The 19,598-nt window shown below is 47.4% G+C and overlaps 1 protein-coding gene across 1 annotated transcript; it reads left to right on the top strand.

The window, feature by feature from the left end:
- The first annotated feature begins 2,608 nt into the window (after positions 1-2,608).
- On the top strand, positions 2,609-14,982 carry TARM1 (T cell-interacting, activating receptor on myeloid cells 1). Its single transcript, XM_054462976.2, is given in 6 exon segments — positions 2,609-2,694; positions 8,655-8,690; positions 9,477-9,767; positions 10,376-10,672; positions 14,415-14,551; positions 14,553-14,982. Coding segments are annotated over 6 exon segments (819 nt in total). The 5' UTR covers positions 2,609-2,660; the 3' UTR covers positions 14,577-14,982.
- Positions 14,983-19,598: the final 4,616 nt, after the last annotated feature.

The following is a 19,598-nucleotide window of genomic DNA, read 5'->3' as shown; positions in this document are numbered from 1 at the left end:
GTCTATTTTAAATTTCTTCTGGAGTATTTTAAAGTAAACCTCAGATATAGTATGATTTCATCTGTAAGACTTTTTATTTTGGTAACATATTCTTAAGGTTAGGTGTGATAAACACCTAACAAAGTGAATGATTATTTATTTATATTATTATTATTATTATTATTATTATTATTTGAGATGGAGTTTCACTCTTGTTGCCCAGGCTGGAGTGCAATGGTGCGATCTCAGCTCACTGCAACCTCCCCCTCCCAGGTTCAAGCGATTCTTCCACCTCAGCCTCCTGAGTAGCTGGGATTACAGGTGTGCACCACCACACTTGGCTAATTTTTGTATTTTTTGTAGAGATGGGGTTAGGCCATGTTGTCCAGGCTGATGTTGAACTCCTGGGATCAAGCCATCCACCTACCTCACCTCCCAAAATCTTAGGATTACAGGTGTGATCCACCTTGCCTGGCCCTAAGCTATTCTTTATTCTTTCTTTTTTTGTTTTTTGAATCAGGGTCTCTTTTCTTCATTTCTAAGCAGAATGGAACTTTACCAGGCCTTTCCTGTTGACTGATAAAATTCCAGAGCCTAGTTTTAAAATATGCATCTTCATTGTTAGCAAAAGAGATGTTAAGAAGAGATATAGGAGATGTCCTCTTTTTCCTGATACTGCATAAGGAGAAAGATTTTTTCTGAGTCACAACACTAATTTAAGGAATCTGATTTGATAAAGTATTGAATTAAGAAGATTCCCAAGAATATCAATCTTGTTTTCTGGTACAATATGGAGAATTAAATGAATATTCACAACTGTTACTAAATTGTTCTCTGTTGAAATAAATTCATACACAAAACTGTTATTTGAACAAAAGGGTCTTGTAAGAGTCCCAAGCCTTTAAAAATTATTGCCACATCTTGTGAAGATAACTTTCAAAGAAACACCTGTAATTATAGTTGGTTTTACTCCTTATAATTTGTTGCCTTGTTGACTTTTCTATGTTCCAAAACAGTAAGAAGAGTAGGTGCTATCAAGACAAAAAATCCAAAAACAAAAACAAGACTTGGGGGCATTTTGCTCTTCTTCCAAATGCATGATGAAAAAAAACATGGTTAAAAACTAACTTGCTTGATTTCTTATTTTAACAAAAAAGTAAAAAATTTTGTCTGATTCAAATTAACATTTTTTTTTTTTTTTTGAGACTGAGTCTCACTCTGTTGCCCAGGCTGGAGTGCAATGGTGCGATCTCGGCTCGCTGCAACTTTGCCTCCCAGGTTCAAGCAGTTCTCCTGCCTCAGCCTCCCGAGTAGCTGGGATTACAGGTGTGTACCACCACGCCCAGCTAATTTTTGTATTTTTAGTAGAGATGAAGTTTCACCATGGTTGGCCAGGCTGGTCTCGAACTCCTGACCTCAGGTTATCTACCTACCTCGGTCTCCCAAAGTGTTGGGATTGCAGGCGTGAGCCACTGTGCCAGGCTAAATTAACATAATTATCAAATGCAATCTGCAGACTTTTATTGGATCCTGATTTATTCTTTAAAAACCTGATAGAAGTGACATATTTGAGACAATCAGGGAAATTTGAATACTGAATGGGTATTAGCTGGTATCAAGGAAGTACTCTTAACTTTCCTGATGTGACAGTGCTATGGTGCTTATATTATTTTTAAAATGGTTCTTATTTGATAAAGATAGATATGTACTGAAATATTCTGAACTTAAAAAATGAGCTCATGACTGGCTGGGCACAGTGGCTCATGCCTGTAATCCCAGCACTTTGGGAGGCTGAGGTGGGTGGATCACTTGAGGTCAGGAGTTTGAGACCAGCCTGGCCAACATGGTGAAACCTCATCTCTACTAAAAAATACAAAAATTAACTGGGCGTGTTGAAGGGCTCCTGTAATCCCAGCTACTTGGGAGGCTGAGGCAGGAGAACCGCTTGAACCTGGGGGGTGGAGGTTGCAGTGAGATGAGATTATGCCACTTCACTCCAGCCTGGGCGAAAGAGTGGAAGTCCATCTCAAAAAAAAAAATGGTGATGAAGGCCTGGCGCAGTGGCTCATGACTGTAATCCCAGCAGTTTGGGAGGCTGAGGCAGGTGGATCACTTGAGGCCAGGAGTTCAAGACTAGCCCGGCTAACTTGTGAAACCTCATCTTAACTAAAAATACAAACATTAGCTGGGCATGGTGGCATGCGCCTATAATCCCAGCTACTTGGGAGGCTGAGGCTGAAGAATTGCTTGAACCCAGGAAGCTGAAGTTGCAATGAGCTGAGATCGTGCCACTGGACTCCAGCCTGGGTAACAGAACCAGACACCATCTCAAAAAAAAAAAAAAAATGAGTGAAGTGCTTTCATCTCTTCAATACGAACCCTTCAGGGCCAAGTCTGAAGCATTTTTGGGGTTACCTGTTTGATGCCTGAAATCTGCCTGATACAGAGGAGCATTTCCTGTGAGTCAAGTGCTCGAACACTGGTGTGTGTAAGAAGCATGTTGCAATCAGCAACATCAACATGTTTCCTGAATGTGGGTATGGGAGGGGAAACTGAAAGGCTAGGAAAGGCTGTTACTGCCCACACTCTGGGGTGGGAGAGAGGCAGCGACGACTCCAGCTCTTCTCCCATCTGTGGACTGCAGAACCCAAGACGGACTCTGGGAGGGCTGAGGAGCCATCATGATCCCTAAGCTGCTTTCCCTCCTCTGTTTCAGTAAGTCTCACAGGGCTATCCACTGGGACTGCAGAAAATCAGGGAACTGGTGGGATAGTTGGGCTGGGGATGGAAATAATAACATCAACTTTGGCTTACTGAGCACACGGGAGGAGTGAGACGTCCTGCTGAGTGCACTGCAGACATTCCCTGGAAACGAGTGCTCTGCAAACTTCAACTCCTCTAGTTTCAACTTTGTGAGTTTTGCTGAATGCCTCCACCACCTGGCTTCATTGGCTTACCCCTTTTCTCAGGATCAACTCTGACTTTTTGTATGTAAGTAAAAATATTCAGAATAGAAACCTTATTTAATTTAATTTTATTTTTTTTTGAGACAGGGTTTTGCTCTTGTTGCCCAGGCTGGAGTGCAATGGCGTGATCTTGGCTCACCACAACATCCGGCTCCTGGGTTCAAGCGATCCTCCTGCTTCAGCCTCCTGAGTAACTGGATTACAGGGGTGCGCCACCATGCCTGGTTAATTTTTGTATTTTTAGTAGAGACAGAGTTTCACCATGTTGGCCAGGCTGGTCTCGAACTCCCGACCTCAGGTGATCTTCCCACCTCAGCTTCTCAAAGTGCTGGGATTACAGACCTGAGCCACTGCGCCTGGCCCAGAAACCTTAATACCATAAATAAAAATTTAGTGTCAAATAGATAACTATAAAGTAAATTGAGGCTGTTTTGTAACCATCACCACTATCTATACTAAAACCTCTCCTTTCTTTCTTTCTTTCTTTTCTTTCTTTTCTTTCCTTCTTTCCTTCTTTCTTTCTTTCTTTTTCTCCTTCCCTCCTTCCTTCCTTCCTTCCTTCCTTCCTTCCTTCCTTCCTCTCTCTCTTTCTTTATTTCTTTTTTTTTTTTTTTTTTATGGAGTCTCGCTCTGTCCCCCAGGTGGGAGTGCAGTTGGCACGATCTCAGCTCACTGCAAGCTCCGCCTCCCAGGTTCATGCCATTCTCCTGCCTCAGCCTCCCAAGTAGCTGGGACTACAGGCGCCTGCCACCATGCCCGGCTAACTTTTGTATTTTTCGTAGGTTTCACCGTGTTAGCCAGGATGGTCTCAATCTCCTGACCTCGTGATCCTCCGCCTTGGCCTCCCAAAGTGCTGGTATTACAGGGGTGAGCCCCTGCTTGCTTTTCCCTTTCTTTCTTTCTTTTTCTTTTTCCTTCTTTCTCTTTCTCCTTCATTCCTTCCTTCCTGTCTCTCTTTCCCTTCCTTCTTTCCTTCCTTCCTTCCTTCCCTCTCCTTTTTTTGAGACAAGGTCTCACTCTGTACCCAGGCTGGAGTGCAGTGATATGACCACAGCTCACTGCAGCCTCCACCTCCCGGGCTCAAGCAATTCTCCTGCCTCAGCCTCCCGGGTAGTTGGGATTACAGGTGCCCCCCACACACCTGGCTGATTTTTTGTACTTTTTAGTAAAGACGGGGTTTCATCATGTTGGCCAGGCTGGTCTTGAGCTCCCTCAGGTGATCACCTCAGGTGATCTGCCCGCCTCAGCCTCAGCCTCCCAAAGTGCTGGGATTACAGGCGTGAGCCACACTGCCCCGTGTAATTTTTAAATTTTTTGTAGAGACGGGATCTCACTATGTTACTCAGGCTGGTCTCGAACTCCTGGCCTCAAGCAGCCCTTCTGCCTTGGCCTCCCAAAGTGCTGAGATTACAGGCGTGAGCCACAGTACCCCGTGTAATTTTTAATTTTTTTGTAGAGACGGGATCTCACTATGTTACTCAGGCTGGTCTCGAACTCCTGGCCTCAAGCAGCCCTTCTGCCTTGGCCTCCCAAAGTGTTGGGATTACAGGCGTGAGCCACAGTGCCCCGTGTAGTTTTTAAATTTTTTGTAGAGACGGGATCTCACTATGTTACTCAGGCTGGTCTCGAACTCCTGGCCTCAAGCAGCCCTTCTGCCTTGGCCTCCCAAAGTGCTGGGATTACAGGCGTGAGCCATAGTGCCCCATGTAATTTTTAAATTTTTTGTAGAGACGGGATCTCACTATGTTACTCAGGCTGGTCTCGAACTCCTGGCCTCAAGCAGCCCTTCTGCCTTGGCCTCCCAAAGTGCTGGGATTACAGGCGTGAGCCACAGTGCCCCGTGTAATTTTTAAATTTTTTGTAGAGACGGCATCTCACTATGTTACTCAGGCTGGTCTCGACCTCCTGGCCTCAAGCAGCCCTTCTGCCTTGGCCTCCCAAAGTGCTGGGATTACAGGCGTGAGCCACAGTGCCCCATGTAATTTTTAAATTTTTTGTAGAGATGGGATCTCACTATGTTACTCAGGCTGGTCTCGAACTCCTGGCCTCAAGCAGCCCTTCTGCCTTGGCCTCCCAAAGTGCTGGGATTACAGGCGTGAGCCACAGTGCCCCGTGTAATTTTTAAATTTTTTGTAGAGACGGGATCTCACTATGTTACTCAGGCTGGTCTCGAACTCCTGGCCTCAAGCAGCCCTTCTGCCTTGGCCTCCCAAAGTGCTGGGATTACAGGCGTGAACCACCATGGTGGCTCTTCTACCTTTTTCTCCCATCCTGGCCCTCAGCAGAATGCCCACCTCCATTAGGAAGGCCAACCTGCCCGACTCAGCATTAGATTCAAATGCTGATCTCTCTAAAAACACCCTCACAGACACACCCAGAAATAATGTTTCACCAGATATCCCGTCATCCTGTGGCCCGGTCTAGCTGATAAATAAAAGTAACAATCACAATTCCCAATATGAACTCTATACCCTCTAACCAATAACTCCTCATTCGCCATGGTCCTCCCAGCCCCTGGTAACCTCCATTCTAATTTCTTTTTTTTTTTTTTCCGAGATGGAGTCTTGCTTCATCACCCAGGCTGGAGTACAGTGGCCTAATCTCAGCTCACTGCAACCTCCGCCTCCTGGGTTCAAGCGATGCTCCTGCCTCAGCCTCCCGAGTAGCTGGGATCACTGGTGCTCACCACCATGCCTGGCTAAGTTTTTTTTTTTTTTTTAGTAGAGACAAGATTTCACCATGTTGGCCAGGCTAGTCTCGATCTCCTGACTTTGTGATCTGCCTGTCTCGCCCTCCCAAAGTGCTGGGATTACAGGCGTGAGCCACCGTGTCCAGCCCATTCTAATTTTTATCTCTATGAATTTGCTTATTCTAGGATGTATAGTGGAATCATAATACTTGTTCTTTTGTGTCTGACTTATTTTACTCAGCATAATATCCTCGAGGTACATCTATATTGTAGGATATGTCAGATTTCCTTTCTTTTTTATGGCTAAAATCCCACTGTAGGCCGAGCACAGTGTCTCACACCTGTAATCCCAGCACTTTGAGAGTCTGAGGCAGGCAGATCGTTTCAGCCCAGGAGTTCGAGACTAGCCTGGGCAACATGGTGAAACCCTGTCTCTACAAAAAATACAAAAATGAGGCTGGGCATGGTGGCTCACGCCTGTAATCCCAGCACTTTTTTTGCAATGACCTGATATAAGGAGTTCGAGAACAGCCTGGCCCATAGGGTGAAACCCCATCTCTACTAAAAATACAAGAATTAGCCGGGCGTGGTGGCGCGCGCCTGTAATCCCAGCTACTTGGGAGGCTGAGGCAGGAGAATCACTTGAACCCGAGAGGCAGAGGTTGCAGTGAGCCGAGATCGTGCCATTGCAGTCCAGTCTGGGCAACAAGATCAAAACTCCATATCAAAATAAATAAATAAATAAATATAAAAAACAAAACAAAACAAAACAAAAAAACAAAATGAGCTGGGCATGGTGGTGTGCACCTGTAGTGCCAGCTACTCGGGAGGCAGAGGTGGGAGGATCACTTGAGCCCAGGGAGTTGATGCTGGAGTGAACTAGGATCACATCATTGCACTCCAGCCTGGGTGGCAGAGCAAGACCCTGTCTCAAAAAAAAAAGAAAAGAAAAAGAAAAAAGCACTTTGGGAGGCTGGGGTGGGCGGATCACCTGAGATGGGGAGTTCGACACCAGCCTGACCAACATGGTGAAACCCTGTGTCTACTAAAAAATACAAAATTAGCTGGGCTTGGTGGCACGTGCCTGTAATCCCAGCTACTTGGGAGGCTGAGGCACAAGAATCACTTGAATCCATGAGGCAGAGGTTGCAGTGAGCTGAGATCGTGCCACTGCACTCCAGCCTGGGCAACAAGAATGAAACTATGTCTCAAAAAAAAAAAAAAAAAAAACCGAAGAAAAAGAAAAAAAATCCCATTGAATGTATAGAGCACACTGTGTTTATGCATTCTTCCATGGATGGACACTTACGTTGTTTGAACCTTTCGGGTGTTCACAATTTCCTTTTGCAAAACTTGAAGTGTCAGTTTATGGATTGGCTCATGGATGCAATAGTAGCACAAACGCCTGGTAACTTCCCCTTTTTCCTGCTGAGACATAAAACTGTTCATACAGGGGAAAAAGAGGAAATCTCTCAGAGACACAGGGCTAACTTTCTTTGAGTTAGATCAATCTCGTTATTATGATAATGTTCATAAACAGGCTTGATATTATGTTTTTTCTTTTCTTTCTCTTTTTTTTTTTTTCTTTCCTGAGACTGAGTCTCGTGCTGTCGCCAGGATGGAGTGCAGTGGTGCTATCTCAGCTCATTGCAACCTCTGCCTCCTGGGTTCAAGCGATTCTCTGCCTCAGGCTCCTGAGTAGCTGGGATTACAGGCGCCCATCACCACGCCTGGCTAATTTTTGTATTTTTAGTAGAGACGGGGTTTCACCATGTTGGCCAGGCTGGTCTTGAACTCCTGACCTCGTGATCCACCCGCCTCGGCCTCCGAAAGTGCTGGGATTACAGGCGTGAGCCACCACGCCCAGCATGGTCAAGAGTTCTTAACCAACCCGGCCCTGTTTCTATCAAAAAAAAAAATTAAAAAGGAAGAAGAGCAAATGCAGCTGTGTGTGGAACAGGGAGGAATGTATGCTTTCCCCTTTCTGGAAAGACCATTTGGATGTTTTGAGGCTTGTTACAGGACACCAAACAATAAATTTTGTCCTGTTTGGAGTCATTAAGGGATTAAAAGAGATCATGAGCCTGGGCAACATAGGGAGACTCTGTCTCTGCAAAAGACTAAAATATTAGCCGGGTGTGGTGGTGCACACCTGTGATCCCAGCTACTCGGGAGGCTGAGGTGGGAGGATCACTTGAGCCCGGGAGGCTACATTGAGCCATGATGGAGCCACTGCACTCCAACCTGGGCAAAAGAGAGAGACCCTGTCTCAAAACACAATAATAAAATTAAAAAATAAAAAATAAAAAGAAGAGGCCAGGCGCAAAGCTCATGCCTGTAATCCCGGCACTTTGGGAGGCCGAGGTGGGTGGATCACCTGAGGTCAGGAGTTCAAGACCAGCCTGGCCAACATGGTGAAACCCTGTCTCTACTAATAATACAAAACTCAGCCGGGCATCCTGGTGCATGCCCGTAATCCCAGCTATTTGGGAGGCTGAGGCAGGAGAATCACTTGAACCCGGGAGGCGGAGGTTGCAGTGAGCCGAGATTGCATCACTCTACTCCAGCCTGGGCGACAGAGCGAGACTCTGTCTCTGGAATAAAAGAAAGAAAGGAAGAAAGAAAGAGAGAGAGAAAGAAAGGAAGGAAGGAAGGAAGAAAGAAAGGAAGAGAGAGAGAGAGAAAGAAGGAAGGAAGGAAGAAAGAAAGAAAGAAAAATGGTAAGAATGAGTGCGTTTTGAAACAGAAGGTGAGAATGGAAGGATTTGTGGGAAAGGCCTGGAGCGGGGGAGGTGAGAGCCACACAGGATGGTCAAGGAGAATCTCTGGGAAAGGACGGAGGAGCTGGAAGTCGAGCGGAAGCCACAGTCCAGTGGTGTGGGGAGAATGAGAACTCCTGAGCGTATGACCTCTAAGGGTCTATTCTCAGCAGGAGACTCTGGGACGATCTCCAGGGGTCAGGGCAGGGGGTGACGTGGCTCCAGGCAGGGGCTTCTGGCTCATAGAGGATTGTCTTGCAGGACTGTGCGTGGGCCAAGGAGACCCAAGGGGAGATGGTGAGTGTTTCCTCAACTACACCCTCCTTGGCCTGTCATCCCAAATTCCCTGCTGTTCCCTTCCCCTTCCCCTTCTTTTTCTTTTTCTTTTTCTTTTTCTTTTTTCTTTTTGACGGATTCTCACTCTTTCACCAGGCTGGAGTGCGGTGGTGCAATCTCGGCTTACAGCAAACTCCGCCTCCTGGGTTCAAGTGATTCTCCTGTCTCAGCCTCCCGAGTAGCTGGGACTACAGGTGCTTGCCACCATGCCCAGCTAATTTTTGTATTTTTGGTAGAGACGGAGTTTCACCATGTTGGCCAGGATGGTCTCGATCGCATGACCTTGTGATCTGCCCACCTCGGCCTCCCAAAGTACTGGGATTACAGGCGTGAGTCACCACGCCCGGCCCCTTTCCCTTCTTAAAATGGGCTTCCTGGTTGGGCGCAGGGGTTCACGCCTATAATCCCAGGACTTTGGGAGGCCAAAGTGGGTGGATCACCTGAGGTCAGGAGTTTGAGACCAGCCTGGCCAACATGGTGGAAATTTGTCTCTACGAAAATACAAAATTAGCCAGGTGTGGTGGTGCGTGCCTGTAATCCCAGCTGCTCGGGAGGCTAAGGCAGGAGAATCACTTTAACCCGGGAGACAGAGGTTGCAGTGAGCTGAGATTGCATCCCTGCACTCTAGCCTGGGCAACAGAGGGAGACTCCATCTCAAAATAATAATAATAATAAATTTTAAAAAGGGCTTCCTGAGAGCAGGGGAGGAGGGCGTTGGGTCCAGCACTGGGCTCTGCTTCCTTCCAGGGTCACTGCCCAAGCCGTCCCTCAGTGCCTGGCCCAGCTCGGTGGTCCCTGCCAACAGCAATGTGACACTGCGATGTTGGACTCCTGCCAGAGGTGTGAGCTTTGTTCTCAGGAAGGGAGGAATTATTCTGGAGTCCCCGAAGCCCCTTGATTCTACACAGGGCGCGGCCGAATTTCACCTCAATAATCTAAAAGTCAGAAATGCTGGAGAGTACACCTGTGAATACTACAGAAAAGCGTCCCCCCACATCCTTTCACAGCGCAGCGACGTCCTTCTACTGTTGGTGACAGGTGCAGACAGGGTGCCTGCCAATGACATACGGGGGACAGGGGATGAGGGAGGAAGAGGAGGAACAGAGGAAGAAAAGGGGTCCCACCTCTAGAGTAGTTGGGGGTGGCGGGAGAGGGAGAGAGAACAGGAACGAAATTGCATATCTTGGTTTTATACTCTGTCGCCCAGGCCAGAGTGCAGTGGTGCCATCTCGGCTCACTGCAACTTCCGCCTCTTGGGCTCAAGTGATTCTCCTGCTCCAGCCTCCTGAGCAGCTGGGATTACAGGTGCCTGCCACCACGCCCAGCTAATTTTTGTATTTTTAGTAGAGACAGGGTTTCGCCATGTTGGGCAGGCTGGTCTCGAACTCCTGACCTCAGGTGATCCGCCCACCTCGGCCTCCCAAAGTGCTGGGATTACAGGTGTGAGCCACCATGCCCGGCCTTATACAGGTCTTGTAGGAGGGAGAATCTCTGTCCTGGGGTCGGAGTAGGAAGTGGAGGAAGGTAGAAGATATCAGGAATCTCTCATTTCCCACACTCCGTGAGAGCCTCCAGCCAGGAGAACAGGGGTGAGTGGGGGATTCCAGACTTCTCCCCAGGACCTCAGAGCCTGACTTCTCTTACAGGACATTTATCTAAACCTTTCCTCCAAACCTACCAAAGGGGTACAGTGACCGCAGGTGGAAGGGTGACTCTGCAGTGCCAGAAGCAAGACCAATTGTTTGTGCCTATCATGTTTGCTCTACTGAAGGCAGGGACGTCATCGCCCATCCAGCGGCGGAGTCCAGCAGGGAACGAGATAGACTTCTCTCTGGAGGACGTGACAGCCGGCGATGCTGGGAACTACAGCTGCATGTACTACCAGACAAAGTCTCCCTTCTGGGCCTCAGAACCCAGTGATCAGCTTGAGATGTTGGTGACAGGTAAGGGCATGTATGATTTTGAGGAACTGCGTGTGTTGTTTTTAATCAGAGATTGTTTTGTTCTTCTGTGAATCTCATTTCTTCATTACTTGCAATATCATCGCTCTTAAAAAAATCTTCCCTTTCCGGCCAGGCGCAGTGGCTCATGCCTGTCATCCCAGCACTTTGGGAGGCCGAGGTGGGCAGATCATCTGAGGTCAAGGATTTGAGACCAGCCTGGCCAACATGGTGAAACTCCGTCTCTACTAAAAATAAAAAATTAGCCAGGTATGATGGCATGCACCTGTAGACTCAGCTACTTGGGAGGCTGAAGCAGGAGAATTGCTTGAACATGGGAGGCGGAGGTTGCAGTGAGCCAAGATCTTGCCACTGCACTCCAGCCTGGGCGATAGAGTGAGACTCCGTCTCAAAACAAACAAACAAACAAACAACAAAAAACTTCCCTTTAATAATTTCCACTCCTTTGCCTTTTTTTTTTTTTTTTTTTGAAATGGAGTCTCACTCTGTTGCCAGGATGGAGTGCAATGGTGCAATCTTGGCTCACTGCAACCTCCAGCTTCCAGGTTCAAGTGATTCTCCTGACTCAGCCTCCCGAGTAGCTAGGATTACAGGCCTGCACCACCCATCCGGCTAATTTTTCTATTTTTAGTAGCGATGAAGGTTTTGCCATGTTGACAAGGCTGGTCTTGAACTCCTGACCTCAGGTGATCTGCCCGCCTCGGCCTCCCAAAGTGCTGGGATTACAGGCGTGAGCCACCGCGCCTGGCCCTCCTTTGCCTTTTGTTGTACTACATCCTTGGATAATTTCTAGGCTGTTTTTGAAAATTATGAATCCAGCAGCACCAGATTCCTTCCACCATTCTTTGCATCGCTTAGCATTTTGGTTTTTTGTTTTGTTTTGTTTCATTTTGTTTTTGAGACAGAGTCTCGCTCTGTCGCCCAGGCTGGAGTGCAGTGGTGCAATCTCAGCTCACTGCAACCTCTGCCTCCCGAGTTTAAGCAATTCTTCTGCCTCAGCCACCTGAGTAGCTGGGATTACAGGTGCCTGCCACCACGCGTGGCTAATGTTTGTATTTTTAGTAGAGACGGGGTTCTCACCATGTTGACCAGGCTGGTCTCGAACCCCTGGCCTCATGTGATCCACTCACCTCGGCCTCCCAAAGTGCTGGGATTGCAGGTGTGAACCACTGTGCCTGGCATGTTTTGGTTTTTCTTGGTGTTAGTGATTTCACTCTCAATTCTTTCTCAGTCATGCGCGGTGACTCAGGCCTGTAATCCCAGCACTTCGGGAGGCTGAGGCTGGAGAATTGCTTGAGCCCAGGAGTTTGAAACCAGCCTGGGCAACATAGTGAGACCCAGTTTCAAATTAAAAAAAAAATAATCTCATCCTCAGAACATGGTGTTTGCACAGCCTCCTGCTTCTGTGCCATGGATCGATGTCTACCCATGTCTTTTAGCACTGACTGCTAGAATTCTTCTGAAAGTATCTTGTTTCCTGCCTTACTGGGTGCTAGCACTCTGCTTCCTCAGCTCTGTAAATTATTTTTCATCTGTTGTAACTGCTGTAATGAGTTCCTCTTGCTGGGTGCCCGGATGAAGCCCATTCATCAAGACAGAGGAATTGCAAAAAAGAGTTTAATACACATTGAGCCAGGTAAGCAGACCAGAGTTTTATTTTGTTTGTTTGTTTGTTTGAGACGGAGTCTTGCTCTGTCGCCCAGGCTGGAGTACAGTGGCGTGATCTTGGCTCACTGAAACCTCTGCCTCCCAGGTTCAAGCGATTCTTCTGCCTCAGCCTCCTGAGTAGCTGGGACTACGTGCGTGCCACCATGCCTGGCTAATTTTTGTATTTTCAGTAGAGATGGGGTTTTACCATATTGGCCAGGCTGGTCTCAAACTCCTGACCTTGTGATCTGCCCACCTCGGCCTCCCAAAGTGCTGGGATTACAGGCGTGAGCCACCACACCTGGCCAATCAGAGTTTTATTACTACTCAAATCAGCCTCCTTGTAAATCTGGAGGCCAGGGTTTTGTTGGTTTGTTTGTTTGTTTGTTTTCTTTGAGATGGAGTCTCACTCTATTGCCCAAGCTGGAGTGTAGTGGCACAATCTGAGCTCACTGCAGCTTCCACCCCCCAACCCCAGGCCCAGGTCAAGCGATTCTCTTGCCTCAGCCTCCTGAGTAGCTGGGATTACAGGCACCCACCACCACACCCGGCTAATTTTTTTGTATTTTTAGTAGACATGGGGTTTTGCCATGTTGCCCAGGCTGCTCTCGAACTCCTGGCCTCAAGCAGTCCTCCCACCTTAGCCTCCCACAGTGCTGCGATTACAGGCATGAGCCACTGTGCCCGGCCTCAACTCCAACTTTCTCAGGTGCTCTGCCTGCATAGCAGTGTGTGCTGCGAGGATGCCGATCCAGCCACGGAATTCGGGGCTCTGTGGCGCTCCTTCCGTCTTCCGTCTGTGCTGCCCCTAAGACTCTTCCTTAACATAAGGATGGGGAAGGAGAAAAGGCAATGTGGGAAGGTGGAAATGGGATAAAGAGCAAATAAACGAAGGAAGAGAGCTAAGGTGGGGTGAATATCAAGGAAAGAAGATAAAGGAACTCCCACTACAACTCATTAGGATTCTATATTTTGCTCGGGCGCGGTGGCTCATGCCTGTCATCCCAGCACTTTGGGAGGCCGAGGCAGGCGAATCACTTGAGGCCAGGAGTTTGAAACCAGTTTGGCCAACATGGCGAAAACCCATCTCTACTAAAAATACAAAAATTAGCCGGGTGTGGTGGCAGGTGCCTGTAATCCCAGCTATTCGGGAGGCTGAGGCAGGAGAATCGCTTGAACCCAGGAGGTGGAGGTTGCAGTGAGCCAAGATTTTGTCTCTGCACTCCAGCCTGAGCGACAGAGCGAGACTTTGTCTCAAAAACAACAACAAAGATTCCATCTGTTGTTTTCAGGGATTATAACTTTAAAGAGTTCAATTATGGCCAGGCATGGTGGCTCACACCTGTAATCCCAGCACTTTGGGAGGCTGAGGCGGGCAGATTACCTGAGGTCAGGAGTTCGAGACCAGCCTGACCAACATGGAGAAACCCCATCTCTACTAAAAATACAAAATTAGCCAGGTGTGGTGGCGCATGCTCGTAATCTTAGCTGCTCGGGAGGCTGAGGCAGGAGAATCACTTGAACCCAGGAGGCAGAGGTTGCAGTGAGCCGAGATTGTGCCATTGCACTCCAGCCTGGGCAACAAAAGCGAAACTCTATCTGAAGAAAAAAAAAAGTTCAATTAAAACATAAAAGCACAGTGGACTACCGGCTAGAAAACATTAAGTAGGTGGCGAGGCGCTGTGGCTTACACTGTAATCCCAGCACTTTGGGAGGCTGAGGTGGGCGGGTCACCTGAGGTCGGGAGTTCAAGACCAGCCTGACCAACATGGCGAAACCCCGTCTCTACTAAAAATATAAAATTAGCCGGGCATGGTGGCACACGCCTGTAATCCCAGCTACTTAGGAGGCTGAGGCAGGAGAATTGCTTGAACCCGGGAGGCAGAGGTTGCAGTGAGCCGAGATTACACCACTGCACTCCAGCCTGGTCAACAAGAGCAAAACTCCGTCTCAAAAAAAAAAACACAAAAAAAACCCCGAAAACATTAAGTGGGTGATGATAGTCAGATTTGGTGGGGCCATTTGAGAAGGAGGGATACCCTCTGAGGGTCAGTGCAGAGACCCTTCTCTCTTTCAGTTCCCCCAGATACCACATCGAGCAACTACACCCTGGGTAACTTCATACGACTGGGTCTGGCTGCCATAATTGTGGTTATCATGGGAGCTTTCCTGGTGGAGGCCTGGTACAGCTGGAAGGTGTCTCCAGGTGGATCTGTCAGAGGCCTTCAAACCAGAGTGACTCCATCTTGAACTGGGGCCGGGTAAACTGAGGCTGCAACCTGCTGGACTGCATTCCCAGGGGGTTAAGGCTTTCTAAGTCACACGATGAGACGGGTCACAACACACAGGTCACAAAGACCCAAAGACACAAAGATGCAATAAAGAAGCCAGCCAAAACCTGCCAAATCCAAGATGGCAACAGAAGTGACTTCTGGTCATCCTCACTGCACATTATTTGCTAATTATAATGCATTTGCATGCTAAAAGACACTCCCACTGGCACCAAGACAACTTACAGATGCCATGGCAACTTCCAGAAGCTAAACGAGGGAGGAACTCTCAGTTCCAGGAAAATCCCCTCCCCTTTCCTGGAAAACTCATGAACAGTCCACCCCTTGTTCAGCATACGATCAAGAAATAACCATAAAAATAGCCGACCGACAGCCCTCTGGACCGCTCTGCCTATGGAGCAGCCATATTCCTTGACTTTCTTAATAAACTTGCTTTTGCTTTACTCTGTGTACTCGCCCTGAGTTCTTACTTGTGTGAGATCTGAGAACCCTCTCTTGGGGTCTGGACTGGGACCCCTTTCCAGTAACAGATCCAAGTTAAAACACAGAGCCCCTCTCTCTTTCATGGGCTGCTGTAGAGATACGGAATTCTCTTCTGCTCCAGATTTATTGAGATCTAATCAACAAACTCGCAGGTTTATACCCCCATAAACCTGCGAGTGGGGAACCCTCCTACTAAGTAATTTATTGTGTACCAAGGAAGAAATTTCACTAATTGTGACATGATTATCACAATGTAGCTAATGAATCTTTCTGTTTAAGATCCATCTTCTGGGAACCTCCCTACTAAATAATTAATTGTGTACCAAGGAAGAAATTTCACTAATTGTGACATGATTATCACAATGTAGCTAATGGACTTTTCTGTTTAAGATCCACCTTCTGGGAACTTTCCTACTAACTAAGTAATTAATTGTGTACTAAGGAAGAAAGTTCACTAATTGTGACAATGGTTATCTCAATCTAGCTTATGGACCTTTCTGTTTAAGATCCACCTTCTTAGCAAATTGCAATTACCCAGTGCAGCCTTGTGAACTGTAGCTGCCCTGCTGTGCATTCAATCCATACGGGGTTCTTTAAACATCACACTCTACCATGGAGACTTCACATGTTTCTCCACATGGGCACAAATGGTATTTTTTGTTTTTTTGTTTGTTTGTTTGTTTTGAGACAGAGTCTCACTCTGTCGCCCAGGCCAGAGTGCAGTGGTGTGATCTCAGCTCATTGCAACCTCCGCCTGCCAGGTTCAAGTGATTCTCCTGCCTCAGCCTCCCAAGTAGCTGCAACTACAGGCACCTGCCACCATCCGGCTAATTTTTTTTTTTTTTTTTTTTTTTTTTTTTTTTTTTTTTTTAGTAGAGACAGGGTTTCGCCACATTGGCCAGGCTGGTCTCGAACTCCTGGCCTCAAGTGATCCACCTGCCTCAGCCTCCCAAAGTGCTGGGATTACAGGTGTGCGCCACCGGGCGTGGCCACAAATGGTGTTTAAAGTGCAATAGTCCTTCACCATGTGAGACTGTCTTGTCCATTATAGGAACACGTAACTCAACATTACTAATACTTCCTTTCCCATTGAACACCTGTTGACGACCTAATTATTGTGAAACAAACAAAAAAGCCGCTACTCTCATACCTTTCAAATATCCCTGGATGGGGCGATGGGAAGTGAGGGTGGTGCTCCCCCTGGTTGAAAAGCTGTGTTTGGATGCCGGGAGAAAACAATCTTCCTCCTCTTCCTTCCCCTCTAAGCTCAGCTCTGTCCTCTATCCTAGATCCCACAGCTGCCCAGGGAATGATGGGTTGGACCAGCTGAGCCTTAACCGCTTTCTGTGGAACCTGCACTCTCAGCTCTATTGGGATCTGCTCTAGGGCAGGATGGTGGCTTTCTTCTTCCTGTACTTTTCACTGGGGACAGAGGACAGAACTGGGCACAATAAGCCACCTAATACTTTTTTTTTTTTTTTTTTTTTTTGAGACGGAGTCTCGCTCTGTCACCCAGGCTGCAGTGCAATGGCAAGATTTCGGCTCACTGCAACCTCCACCTCCTGGGTTCAAGCGATTCTCCTGCCTCAGCCTCCCGAGTCGCTGGGATTACAGGCGCCTGCCACCACGCCCAGCTAATTTTTGTACTTTTAGTAGAGACAGGGTTTCACCCATGTTGGCCAGGCTGGTCTTGAACTCCTGAGCTCAAGTGATCCACCCACCTCGGCCTCCCAAAGTGCTGGGATTGCAGGCTTGAGCCACCGTGCCCAGCCCTTAACACATTTTTGATAACTTGAATCAATACTTAAAACTTCAGAGTCAGATTGGGTAGTAGGTGACTCTCACCTGCGGGGAACTCTTCCTCCACACGAAGGGAGAAACATTGCTTCCTGTATAATATTTATTCACGCTTCCTCTCCATTCTTTCTATTTTGTGCTTCTGGACCAGCATTTAGTCCAATACTGGGATATACGTATTTATTTATTATATTTATTTATTTTGAGACAGGGTCTCACTCTGTCGCCCAGGTTGGAGTGCAGTGGCTACATCACAGCTCACTGCAGCCTCGACCTCCCAGGCTAAAGCAATCCTCCCATCTCAGCCTCCTGAGTAGCTGGGACCACAGGTGTGTGCCATCATGCCTGGCTAAATTTTGTATTTTTTGTAGAAGCGGGATTCCACCATATTGCCCAACCTGGTCTCGAACTCTTGGACTCAAGTGATCCTCTCATCTTGGCCTCCTGAAGTGCCAGGACTACAAGTGTTAGCCACTGTGCTTGGTCATATGTATTTATAATACATTCTTTCTTTTTTTTCTTTTTTTTTTTTGGAGAGGGAGTCTCACTCTGTCACCCAGGCTGGAGTGCAGTGGTATAATTTCAGCTCACTGCAACCTCCCTCTCAGGTTCAAGTGATTTTCCTGCCTCAGCCTCTCAAGTAGCTGGGATTACAGGCACCCGCCACCATGCCCAGCTAATTTTTGTGTGTTAGTAGAGACGGGGTTTCACCATGTTGGCCAGGCTGGTCTCGAACTCCTGACCTCAAGTGATCTGCCCACCTTGGCTTCCCAAAGTGCTAGGATTACAGGCATGAGCCACCACACCCAGCCTGTATTTATAATACATTTCTTTTACATTTTATTTTATATGTTTCCAACATTTTACCCAGTTTGGGGGGAATTCCATTCTATCCACGGCATCCATTTGCTCGTAAGTGGTAGCCAGTCTTTCTGGTGCAGGTGGAAAATGTCAACAGTTGACAGGTGCGGTGGCTCATGCCTGTAATCCCAGCACTTTGGGAGGCCGAGGTGGGTGGATCACAAGGTCAAGAGATCGAGACCATCCTGGCCAATATGGTGAAACCCCATCTCTACTAAAAATATAAAAATTAGCTGGGTGTGGTGGTGCATGCCTGTAATCCCAGCTACTTGGGAGGCTGAGGCAGGAGAATTGCTGGAACGGGGGAGGCAGAGGTTGCAGTGAGCCGAGATCTCACCACTGCACTCCAACCTGGGCGACAGAGCGAGACTCAGTCTCAAAAAAAAAAAAAAAAAAAAAAAAGTCAACATTTATATTTTGTTGTTACATTTTGTTTTCAAGATTTGTTGCTGTTTCTTGTTAATAATCTTATTATTTTTCATAAATGTCATTCTTATTTTATAACTATTGTCTCCTCTGTTATAACTCTGAGGATGAGCTTATCAACACAATATTCCTCCTCTTCCTCCACTAACCACAGGTTGGTCCTTCTCTGTTCACAGACCACACAGCTGCCAAGGGTAGCATGCGCTAGAGCTGCTGATCCTTAGAGTTTCCTGTGCAGTGAGTATTTCCAGCTCTTTGAGAGCCGTGCCAGGACAGGACAATGGCTTTCTTCCCATCCTCCTCACCTAGGACAGGACAGGGTGGGCACAGGGACCCATCCAGCAAGTTATTATTTTTGTAGTTATTAAGATAGAAAGCATGGGCCGGGCACGGTGGCTCACACCTGTAATCCCGCCTCAGCCTCCCCAAGTGCTGGGATTACAGCCGTGAGTCACCATGCCAAGCTGATTATTTTTTATTTGTATACATTTATGGGGTACAAGTGTAACTTTGTTGCATGGCTAGATTCCAAAATGATGAAGTTAGGGCTTTCAGGTATCCATTAACCCAGTGACATACATTGTATCCATTAGATAATTCTTTTTTTTTTTTTTTTTTTTGATGGAGTCTCGCTCTGTGACCCAGGCTGGAGTGCAGTGGCGTGATCTTGGCTCACTGCAACCTCCGCCTCCCGGGTTCAAGCGATTCTCCTGCCTCAGCCTCCTGAGTAGCTGGGACTATGGGCGTGTGCCACCACACCCGGCTAATGTATCCATCATCATAACACACAACAATTTGAATGAATCTCACAGGCATTGCGCTGAGTGAAAAAGGTCACCCTCAGAAGGTGAGGCGATGGACGATTCCATTTATACAAGAGTCTCAAAGTGACAAAGTGATAGAGACGTAGAACAGATTAGCAGGTGCTAGGGTGGGAGAGCGATTATAAAGGGGAAGCATGAGGGAGTTCCTATGTGGTGGTAGGACAGTTCTGGGTCTTGATTGTGGCAGTGGTTCTATAAAGCCGTACATACAGGCGATAAAATGTTACAGAACTGTACCCATAGACAAAGAAAAAGGAGGAGGAAAAGAAGGTGGAAGAGGAGGAAGAGCAGGAGAAAAGAAGGAAAAGGAGAAAAGGAAATAGAAATAGAAGGAGGAGGAAGAGAAAAAGAGAAACGAATTATGCAGAAACTGGTGAGATCTGAGTGACCTCTGTAACCTAGTTAAATGCGTGGTGCCAGTGTAAAGTCTCTGGTTTTGAAAATGTACCATACGCCGGATGCAGTGGCTCAGGCCTGTAATCCCAGCAGTTTGGGAGGCCGAGGCAGGTGGATCGCCTGAGGTCAGAAGTTTGAGATCAGCCTGGGCAACATGGCAAAACCTCGTTTCTACTAAAAAGA

Source organism: Pongo pygmaeus, chromosome 20 (assembly GCF_028885625.2).
Source record: "Pongo pygmaeus isolate AG05252 chromosome 20, NHGRI_mPonPyg2-v2.0_pri, whole genome shotgun sequence".
Lineage (NCBI taxonomy): Eukaryota > Metazoa > Chordata > Mammalia > Primates > Hominidae > Pongo > Pongo pygmaeus.
Note: the sequence above shows the minus strand (reverse complement) of the source record. Positions and strands in the feature narration are given on the sequence as shown.